Raw genomic sequence first — 10,921 nt, forward strand, 5'->3', positions numbered from 1 at the left:
AAAAATTCCCAAAATTTGACATGAATCAATCTATGTTGTCTATGGCCTATAAAAAAAATTTGAACTCAATGACAAATTCAAGTATCGATTCGACTCAAAACCATCCTTCCAACTTCTACGAATGCTCTCCGGAGATGCTTAGATTTCTAAGCATCATATGTCAAAATTTGTGCGAAACCTTCTCAATTTTTTACCACAGCCTCCACATATGAAATCATAGCACCTTGACAAATCTCGTGATTTTCAAACTTCATTTGTATTTTTGAGAATGAAAAAATCATTCGGCCACACGTTCGTGGTCGTGTTTTCTTAACAAAATGTCTGAAATTTCTTTTCATTTCCCGAATTTTTCCACAAATTTGGACTCATTAACATGAATATGATTTTTCCACTCATATTATTCCATTATTCCAATCACATGCAGTTCAAATTTGAATTAAATCAACAAATTACTCTAAATGTAATTAATTCATTAAATATAGCAAACAAGTCAAGAAATAGACCACCTTCTAACATGCAGTGCCAAATGTCATATGTGGGGAGTACAAAAATTTTGGAGGGTGGAGGAGGGAAAATTGTTTTGGTTTTGCTGAGTGTCGCAAAAAACACTCGGCAACTATTTAGTATTTGCCGAGTGTCCCATTAAACACTCGGTAAATCTTCATCTTTATTGAGTGTTGACGGCGGACACTCGGCAAAAAACTAACATCCGGCACACCCCTAACAGACACCGCACGTGCTGATCACGTGGTTAAGAGTTGCCGAGTGTCGGCTGCGAGTTTGCCGAGTGTTTTTTGTTTGACACTCGGCAAATAGGATTTTCGCCGAGTGTATAATGTTTGCCAAGTGTTTTCACGGAGACACTCGGCAAACACCACCTTTGCCAAGTGCCCGAGATAATGCACTCAGTGAACATAAAACACTCGGCAACTTTACTGTTTCCCGTAGTGACACCCGGTTTTAAAAAGAAACCAAGTACTACCTATATGTATACCAGGATCTAAATTCATACATATAGTGATATCATTAGTGAATAACAGCAATAGTATCACGTAAAAAGATATAGAGTCTATCAGAGATTTACAGCTTAATCCTGGAAACGAAGGTTCTAAATTTCACAGGCAATCATTTGGAGGTTGCGTACGCCTAGTACTCAGCACCATCTTCACAACAAACTTGGTAGCCGTTTCTTCTTCTGAGCAACGTTGGTTATAGCGAGGGTGAGCACATGTCATACTCAGCAAGTGTGGAGAAAATATGAATGCATTAAAAGGGGTACCGAAATAGCAATATCGGATGCACAACCGGTACTTAAAAAGGGGTTAGGAACCAGTACGGAAGGCGTTATGTCCTCATGTACACGAGGAGTTGATTTTAAAGCAGTCTGTCGTATCAAGTTCTCTTTATATCAAAGGATGTGTATTCAGTGAGGAACTCCAATAGTTCGATGGATTTCAATCTGATGTGTATGAACAAATAGTTCTTGTTGACATGTATACAGAACTATCAGGTATTGATTTAGGTGAAGCTGAGAAATTGTTACAGGTGACGATCTGCATGATTATATTATATATTTTGTTTTATCTGTGTTAATTGGTTTCCTCAGGACGGCCGTCAGGAACTGCCTGGAAAAGATTCCTGTAGGCCAACCCACAGGAGAAATGGACCTTTCCTGACTATGGGCTCCTGTCGGTCTGACGGTTTTGGGGTGTTCCCTGACGGATTTTGGCCGTCAGGAGTTTCCTGCTTCCTGGTAGTTGGCTGATGCTGCTTCTCTAATTAGTTTCAGGGACTCAGCGAAGTCATCTAGAAGGTGATGACAATCTGGAAATTGTGAGTCATCCACTGCAAGCACAACCCTGATGGTGTCGGCGTAGCTTTGCCAAAGGATAGTAAGTGCCTGCACATATTTAACAAAGGGAAACAACAAATGATCAAACATTACCAATGTGTGCATATTAACTACCATTCTACTGGACTGTGTAGAATTAGAAGTTCTTGTATATGCACATACGAAAATGACAGCTCGTACATTATAAAATTCCTAAAATTTAGTTACATCTACATAAGGAGCATGGTCCGGTTTAATTCATACCGACGGGTGCCCATATACGCTAGGTGCAATGTAGACAACCCGGTGCCCATAAAACTCTACTGGTTCAACTGGACCAATCATGTTGGAGAACGGCACTGTGGTATTAGATATCATACGATGGAAGATAGCACCTGAAACCTGCAACAAGCTACGTGTAAGGAATTATTTCTTTCATGATCACGGATTTTACACGCAAATAAAACTACAATTGGAGACTAGAGTCAACTTGGTAAAATACAGCCTCCTACCCTAAGAGCAATATATTTCTTTGGAACATTGGTTCACCAAAAAGAAGATATCGATATAGCATTTGTACCTTGGTGCCAAAAAGTTCAGTGGCCCTTTTTCCAATTCCATGCGTGAAGATTGCCTCAAGTGAATGTTTTTTCCTATCTACAACCTTCTTTGCTTTGCGGACATATTCAAGAGGGTCATCATACATAGCAATGTAGAATGGGAGTATGATTTGCCCCACTGGATTTCCCCATTTTACATCATTATTCTTGCTAGACTCCATCATCTGCGCTAACTCCTAAAGAAGCAAAATGATATTAATATATGCCAAAAGGTGTTGTAATTTGAAATTTTGTAAAAAAATACTTTCAAGAATTTTTGGCTTACTTGTATGCCAGGTGTTGACCTTACATTCACCATTAGAAGTGATCTCAAGCACACATCTTTCTTGGTGGCATCGTCGCCTATAGGAATGCAAGGAACATTAATCAATTTTCCTATAAATACACATCAACACAGGAGAAACAACTCTAACTCCCAGCTGTTCAAGTTAGAAATTAAGAATGCTAGAAGTACTCATTAGTCACTACACTCCTAATATTGATTGTAATAAAAATAATACTGTAAAGCTAATTTGAATGGAAAAACGTGTACATGAAAAATCATTATTATATATATATTACTACGTTGATGGTAAAAATTTTAACAATTGGACACGTCACAACTGATAGAGCAGTAAGAGTGTCACACTGATAGAGCAGTAAGAGTGTCACACTCACCGGACTTTCGGAAGTAATACCGGGATAGCGCAGCTGCTGTCACTCCGACTAACACGTCATTTACTGTCTGCGCATCAATTCATTGAGATATTAAGTGAACTTTATATAAGATGTGACCTCCAATAAATCATGAAAACTTTATATAACATGTAAGTAAATATTATTTAGATATTGAGAGCAATTCATGGAAAGGTTAACGTCACGTACGCAGCCGAGGACGTTCTTGACATGCTTGACGTCGTCGAGGCTGAGACCGCGGCTGACGAAGCGCTTGCGCCTGAACTCGACGCCCTTCACGCCCGTGAACACCGTGCGCGGGTCCCTGACGAGGTCCAGCGCCAAGGCGGCGAAGCTCACGACGTCCACGATGGTGTGCCAGGCGAGCAGGACGCAGGACAGGACCCAGGCGACGAACGGCATGGCGCCCGCCGACCTTGCCGGCGTCGGCGAGGCCCCGTAGACGCGGCGCCGCCCCTTGAGGCGCGCGGGCGGCGGCATGGCCGACGGCATCACCGGCAGGGCCTTGGGGTCGGCGGCACTCCGCGTGCACGCCAGGAGCAGGGAGATCAGTGACGTGCCGTCGCCGAGGGCGTGGTTGATGCGGAACACGGCGGCCGACGCCGCTTCGGAGGTCGGGAAGTCCAGGATGTGGAGCTCCCACAGCGGCCGTGACTTGTCCATGGGGAGCGTGGACAGGGAGGACACGTAGTCCTCCAGGACCTTGTCGGGGTCGGCGGCGATGGCGGCGGGGTCAAGGTCCGGGACGATGATATGGTCGTCAAGGTTCACCGGCGTCCGGACCCATCGATGCTCTGGCCCGTCTGTCACCTGCTCAAGTTCACTTCGTCATCTTGTGTACCATTATTGGTAACCTGGGCTTTGGATTTTGTTGCAATAAACTCTCTAAGTGGGAGAATTTCCATTTGAAACGACGTTTAGTTAACGTTTCAAAGTTTTTTTTAAATACGGAGTACATGCTCAAAGACTTACATGGATGCTGCAGAAGCGAGGGTGCCGCACGAGGGTGACCTCGAGGCCGGCGCGAGCCAGTTCAATGTCGATGGGCGCAGCGAGGCCGACGACGGCGACGATACACAAATCGCTGTAAAATTGTGCCGTGGGGCTCAGGGGCTCATCGTCCGCTTCGCCGGTTGCCCCAACTCCACGAGTGTCTATTGAAAGCATGGGCAATGGCGGTGGTGAGACGGGGCTGGCACTGTGAACACCCATTCTTTCTAGTGTTACGGTGTCTCGTCTATGTTTGGATCCAGAGAGCAGCTGCACAAGGGGTGCTTTATATATACATCGTCACGGGCGTCCGGACGCGCGTCTCGCTTCGGATGGGAGATGTGGCACAAGCCTATCCACGTAATAGAGGTTTGCGTGATGGGTTTTGAGATGTTTAAATGTTGCAATATCTAGCTTCTGATGTTTTATCTATTGACTTTTTATGTTGCAGTACACCTGCCACTACTGTAGAACAAGCCATGCGAGACGGGTTATCACAAATGATTTTGCAAAGGAAATGGAGCTGTAGGAGGTGAAAACCGGTAGTGAAAATTACCATCACCGCTGGTTTGTATTACGAGCCGGCGGTGATACTATCACCAGTATCACCACTGGCTCGTAATACAAAATTTTCATCAACTTCAATTTTGAAAACAACTCGCGTCCGACCCACGCCATCCCCTCCCCCCCCCCCCCGGTGCACCCCCCGACCCCCATCTCGCGCACCCTCTCTCTCAAGCCGCCCTCTTCTCTCCGCTCCACCCTCCCCGCCGGCCAGATCTCCCCTCTACTGCCCCCTCTCCTCCCCCCTCCGTTCACCCCTCGCTGGTAGTAGGGAGCGGTGGCAGGACGAGGTGTGGGAGCAAGACTCGAGGCTCGGCAGAGCATAGTGGCACATGGGGGAGCGGCGGTGGCGCAGGATGGCCGCCCAGACTTGCCTCTATCCTCCCTGCCCAGATCTAGCCGGTGTGGGGGTCGAGGCGTAGCGGTGACGACGGATGAGGACCGGCGGCGCAGCTGGCTGACGTGGGTAAGCCACCTCCCTCCCTCCCTCCCTCTCTATCTCTCTCTCTCTCTCTCTCTCTCTCTCTCTCTCCCCCCCCCCCTCTCTGGTCGAGGGGCACGTGGTGGGGCGTCAAGGCTCCGGCGGCGGCGGCGCTCGGTGGGGCGGTGGGGCCGGGATTGGCCTTTTTTTGTTTTTTGGGAAGGGTCTCACCGCCGGTTTCAGAAGCGGCGGTGTCAGAACCGGCGGTGATGGGATACCCTCATCACTCCCATCTTTCATATGACGGATCCAAAATCAGCGGTGAAGAGCACTTGAGAGCCGGCGGTGATAAGGCATTGTGGAGTAGTGTATATTTATATAGTATGAAAGTATTTTTGTGATATATCTAGTAGTATCAATTCTGCGTTGCCAGTCTATAATAAGTTTTCAAAGTTGAAAGGGTTTTATTTAGAACAAACCTAGATGGGTTTATGTCTAAGGTAGAATGAAATAATCAGAATTATTCATTGCAAGTAGGTGGCAGTTAGCTGCACACCTATTTGCAGCAGCATTTGATGCACATGTTTCTATCAGAGAAAGTACGCGACCGGAAACAAGGACGGTCCTATTATACATTGAAATTTAAAGATTTAGTAATTAAATACTAGTCATAGAGATAAGTTGAAATCACCACCATACCGTACTTGTGAACAAAACTACTTCATTAAAACTGTTTATTGGTTCACATGGTCTACAATAACCTAGATCCATCACTTAGATGAGCAATTAGATGGCCATCCATTAGATATGTTAAGGAAGCACTTAGATGGCCATCCATTAAAGTTTCAATGGCTATGAGCCATCCATTAGAGTTTCAATTATTAAATCTCTCTCTCTCTCTCTCTCTCTCTCTCTCTCTCTCTCTCTCTCTCTCTCTCTCTCTCTGTGTGTGTGTGTGTGTGTGTGTGTGTGTACATTGTTGCAGTGCAAGTGGTACGACAGCACCGGGCCACCAAATTTGAGGGGATACCTAATGAGCAATAATTACTCCATCTAAGTGCAGTTTAGTTTCCAGTTTCCACGGCGTGTCAAGCCCACAGTCACGCACTAGACTGGAATCTCGAAGACATGAAAATTTTCAGATGCCACCAAAATGAGTGAATTTTGGAAAACTTTGAAATTTCAGACAAGGATTCAGTTGTTTGATCGGTCAATGAATTTATATTTAAATTAAATTTTGCTACAATTTGATGAAATTTGGGCATTGAGCACCCATGCAGAAGATGGTGGGAAAACTGGGAGATACAGTGAGAGAGCTAAGAAGGAAGACAGTGAAAGCACACTATTCTCATGTTTATTAGCACTTATATACAACGTGAGAAAGGAACAAGGGAGGCATATAATTAGGGTTTATTCACACTTTCATACATATGGGAGTATGTGGGCTTGTATGGATCTTAGCAATGGCAGAAAAATTTAACTTCACCGCAGACTTTTATGCTAATTTAGTTTTATTTCTGGTAATCACTGTAATGAGTGAATTTAACCAAAATTTGGCCACTTCGGACAGAATCCCAGAACCCTAGCCTCACCTTCTTCAATTGATGCAGGAGCCAGGAGGTCTACACGCGCGCGCGCAATGCAAACGGCGGTTAGCGTGGTTTAGCGGGAAGGCAGACCTGAGGCCATAGCGCTGCCATCGCAAGTTTTCGTCCAAGATTTACTCCATACTGGGAAGCGCACAACTAGTGTGTCCATGAGGCAACCGATATTAGTGACCAGAGGAGTTCCTTCCTTAATATTAAAGCAAGTAAGGCTTCTGCCTCTTTTTTTTTCATCCGTCGTGACAAGTGGGACGTCCCACTTGTCATAGGGACAGGCAAAGGAAGGAATCGGCGCTTACGACGGCGGGCGGCGCTCCGTCCTATTCTTCCCCAGCAGCCGGAGCCGTGGCCATCGGCTCCTGCAACGGCTGGCTCTCCATCATCAGTGTTCCTCCTCTACAGAAGGCTGGAGATCTCCCGCTCCCCTGCTGCCATGCCGTCGTGGAGCCGGAAGACGGTCCCTTCCGACGCCGCTGAATGCCTGGCGCGGTGGCGCCCTGGACCTGGTGCCCGCTGGCCTGCCGCCCCTCGAGGTAATCCTCTCGCCCCCTATCACCATCTGCACCTTCGATTCGTTCTCGGACTTCGGTCACGCCAACCTCGTGACGGTTGACCTTTCTCTAGCGCAGCAGCAAGTAGGGGCCTCTCTAGGCTAGGATTATTCGATTCCTCTCTGGAGCCGCGGCTTGAGTGTTTTGTGTCCCCCGATCTTGTGATCCGCTGCTGAATCAAGGGTTCAAGTTCAAATTGATCCTGAAATTGGGCATTCTAGGGGCTACCGGCCTGTTCTGCTTTCTTATGACTTGTAGTGTTTAGTTTTGAATTTCTTGTCTCCGCTATTTTTCCCAATCATTTTCTTTGGCTGAATAAGGATGAAGAGAATTTCTTCGTTTGTTTGATTTGAAAATTAAATGTTCTGCTTCAGATTGCGGAGCTGAGAACACCCTGAAGCCAGGAGATGTCATCCAGTGCCGTGAATGTGGATACCTCATCCTCTACTAGAAGCGAACCCGCCGCAGTAAGGCCACATCATTCCTTCTCTTTTTAGCTCCAATATATGATTGCTTGTGTTCTCATTGCATAGATTGAGTAGAGCAAACAATGCTATCAGTAAATCTAAAGACCAAATTCTGTTTTGGGGGGCTGATGATAAGCAACCTACATACTTTAAAACATCCTATACTTTAGTGGTTTGTCTTGGCATTTGTTGTTAGCTGTCACAGTGTGAACCAATTACTTGGGACAGATGAGTATCAAGTGCCGAGTATATGCTGACAGCAATGTCACATAAATGGTTTTAAAAGTACTGTCGTATAATGGAATAGATGTTAGCTGATTAATGAGCTTGGTTTACTCGAGTATACAAGTTAATTGTCGAAGACCCAGTTTCACTTCTAACAAATTAGGCCACTATTGACTGGCTATTTACTCAGTTAGGCTTCTTTTTAGAACATTACTTTCAAGTCTCTGTTAGCTATATCATCGCACTTCTTACATGGTGGTTGGAGGGACCCGAAGAACTCGAGGGGAGTGTCCCCAAGCTCTCCAAAGCTTGTTGGGATGTTAGTGGCCATGTAAGGGAGCTGGAGGTAGACGGCGAGAGCGGCACATCCCACGATTAGGAAAATCATCGGCATCGGTGTGCCACGTCATCAACAGAAATTTTCTAGTTAAATATAATGGTTAAGAAACACGATAGGTTTATGGTTTTCTAGAGCTTTCCAGCTCATTTAGATAGATATTCTAGATAATATTGATATTCAATTTTTATTTCTACGATAACATTGATCAATTGCAAGCTGTTTTTCTTGCAGATGGCTTCTTTGAAATAATCTGAGGACCCTCCATCGATAAACCTAAACGGGACTCACCGGCATAGATGGTGACAACATTAGAAATGGCAGTGGGTCCATGACAATTGACATCGAGCTACCACCAACTACTCACAGATTCTAAAGAACATAAGAGTCGGCTAGCAAGAAAGAAATAGGTATGCAAAAATGTCTCACCAGCAAAAGGATGAATTACTAAAAAATGGCGTGTCCTCAATTACTAAAAAAACATGCCATTTTTCATTGGTTTGTTTTATTGATCTTAGATCCAATCTTGCTCAAAGAAAATTGATATTATTTAGGCCTGAATTCCTAATATTATTGAAGTCTATTTTGATGATAATTAATATGGGATATAATTAATATGGGATATAAATCAAGTCATCTTTGAGGTTTTGGTCATGTTTGCTGGGCAAGGGGTAGGCAAGGATTTTTTTCCCCTCCCGTTGCAACACACGGGCATATTTGCTAGTAATATTCTAAATTTCTAATTCCTTATTTCTGAATTAGGATGATATATGACCTGTTAATGGATTGGCGACAATAGCACTTCAAAATAATGTTCCTGAGAAGATTAAATATGAAGATATATATATTTGAATATTTCAGTTCAAGGAATACCAGAAGAAAGATAATTTTTAAAATACTCATTTAGCATGAATGCATGGTATTCACTACAAGAAAACTGAGCATTTGTCCATAGCGTTAGTACCGGACCGGGTCAAAATTTTTGGTCCTCGAAGACGTTTTAGTACCGGGTTAAAACACTACCCGGTACTAACTTTAGTACCGGTTGATGTTATGATTCAGTACTAATGATCCTGGATCATTTAGCACCAAGCAATAACACCAGTATCCCGTTGAGTACCATTTAGTACCGGGCAATAACACCAACCGGTACTACCGGTTATGGTAGTACCGGTTGGTGTTATTGCCCGGTACTAAATGGTACTTCATGAGGTACTTCAAAAGGAAAGAATATCTAACTTCATCACATGCACTGTGTAGATGAGATGGTAAGAAAGTTCATGCGAGGCTTGAGGTCGTGAGTTCGAATCCCACAGACCGCGCATATTACGCGTGAAATTCGTGTGACTTGGGACGATGCGCGTGTGTGAAGGCCTCCCGGCTGTTTGTTAATTTTTTCTTTATTTTTTAGGTGTAAAGTTATTTAGTACAGATTGGTGTTACCGACCGGTACTAAATGACCGGATATTTTAGGCGGTACTAAATGGCATGTCATTTAGTACCGAAGAAGCGATACCGGTCGGGTGCCCGGTACTAAAGGGTTCAGAAGTCGATTGTCCTATTAGTATTGCAAAACACATGAAGTTTTATATAATAAAATCTAAATACGTTTTTTTTTGTGTTTCTTAGAGATAGGGTCTCATTTTGTGTTTCGCACCAGAGCCTCGGTACGGCCCTCTTTCTCGAAGGCATCTTTTATGAACAGGTAACATCAACCCATTAGACACGCCCTCACCTCCCTAGACTTAAAGCTGACACTTACCCTCAACCTCCACCACCTGTTAGACTACCCACTAAGGAAGATCTAGAGTTCTAGACCAACGATTAGTCAGTAGAGCTCTAATTATTGTCCGGCGGAAAGATTAGTCATCCAGTATGGTATTATCAGGTAGTTTGCAGGTGCTAGCTGGCGGCCTGCCCAATTCTTGATTTTTTGTCATTTTCCACTCATAGATTATTGTCGTCATGAATTTTTGAAAGGAGCATAATTCAACCATAATCTGTTTCGGGCATTAGGATCGCTTTCGATCAGTTTCAGGACATTATTGATGATGCAGACATATGTAAATGTACACCATTAACCTGCCAAATATGTCCTCTTCTGTTTTAATGATGCTCACATATCAGCCTGATCGCTAGCATCCGGTTCCACCAGTGGAAAACAGACCTTTAGTTCCGGTTGGTAGGGATCATAGATTCTAAAAATCCATCCGGGACTAACTATTCGAGATAAAATGGGGGGTCTTTAGTTCCGAGTCATTCACCCGGGACTAAAGTCTCCCCTTACCAACCAGGACTAAAAAGTTTCAAAAAAAATAAAAAAAGCCCACTCCGTCGGCGCCTCTCCACCGGCCCGTGCCGCTCTGCCCGTTTTGCTAGGAGATAAGGAGAGAGAGTGGGAGAGGGTTGGGCACAAGTCTCTAGGAGATAAGGGTGGGCGCGGGTTGCTAGACAGGAAAGAGAGAGGAGTTGGAGAGGTGGATAAATCCCGGTTGGAGCTACCAAACGAGACTAATCATTTTATCTCGGTTGGTGGCTCCAACCAGGACTAATTTATTTTATCTCAGTTGGTAGCTCCAACCGGGATTAAAAGCTCCACTTTTGTCCTGGTTGGAACCACCAACTGGGATTAAAAG

At 44.6% G+C, this 10,921-nt stretch overlaps 1 protein-coding gene and 1 long non-coding RNA gene across 2 annotated transcripts; one reads left to right on the forward strand and one right to left on the reverse strand.

Annotated features, from left to right (window-relative positions):
* Positions 1 to 1,385: 1,385 nt before the first annotated feature.
* On the reverse strand, positions 1,386 to 4,384 carry LOC117833705 (wax ester synthase/diacylglycerol acyltransferase 11). The gene is made up of 7 exons (XM_034713299.2): positions 4,099 to 4,384; positions 3,316 to 3,936; positions 3,109 to 3,175; positions 2,717 to 2,793; positions 2,412 to 2,627; positions 2,096 to 2,233; positions 1,386 to 1,900 (listed from the first exon to the last, which is right to left on the reverse strand). Exons 1-7 carry the CDS (start codon positions 4,336 to 4,338, stop codon positions 1,733 to 1,735), a joined length of 1,527 nt encoding a protein of 508 aa, XP_034569190.1. The 5' UTR covers positions 4,339 to 4,384; the 3' UTR covers positions 1,386 to 1,732.
* Positions 4,385 to 6,690: 2,306 nt separating this feature from the next.
* LOC117833707 (uncharacterized) lies at positions 6,691 to 9,376 on the forward strand. Its single transcript, XR_004635529.2, has 3 exons — positions 6,691 to 7,238; positions 7,631 to 7,723; positions 8,520 to 9,376. It is a non-coding gene; the product is annotated as an uncharacterized lncRNA (long non-coding RNA).
* Positions 9,377 to 10,921: the final 1,545 nt, after the last annotated feature.

This window comes from Setaria viridis, chromosome 8, assembly GCF_005286985.2.
Source record: "Setaria viridis chromosome 8, Setaria_viridis_v4.0, whole genome shotgun sequence".
Classification (NCBI taxonomy): domain Eukaryota; kingdom Viridiplantae; phylum Streptophyta; class Magnoliopsida; order Poales; family Poaceae; genus Setaria; species Setaria viridis.

Excerpts from the sequence above, each read along its gene's own strand:
- LOC117833705 (XM_034713299.2), bottom strand. The coding sequence starts at position 4,338 with ATGGGTGTTCACAGTGCCAGCCCCGTCTCACCACCGCCATTGCCCATG. Across the intron at positions 3,937-4,098 it reads CTCGCTTCTGCAGCATCCAT|GTGACAGACGGGCCAGAGCA; the intron begins GTAAGTCTTTGA and ends GAACTTGAGCAG. Across the intron at positions 1,901-2,095 it reads GCGTATATGGGCACCCGTCG|GCACTTACTATCCTTTGGCA; the intron begins GTATGAATTAAA and ends AAATATGTGCAG.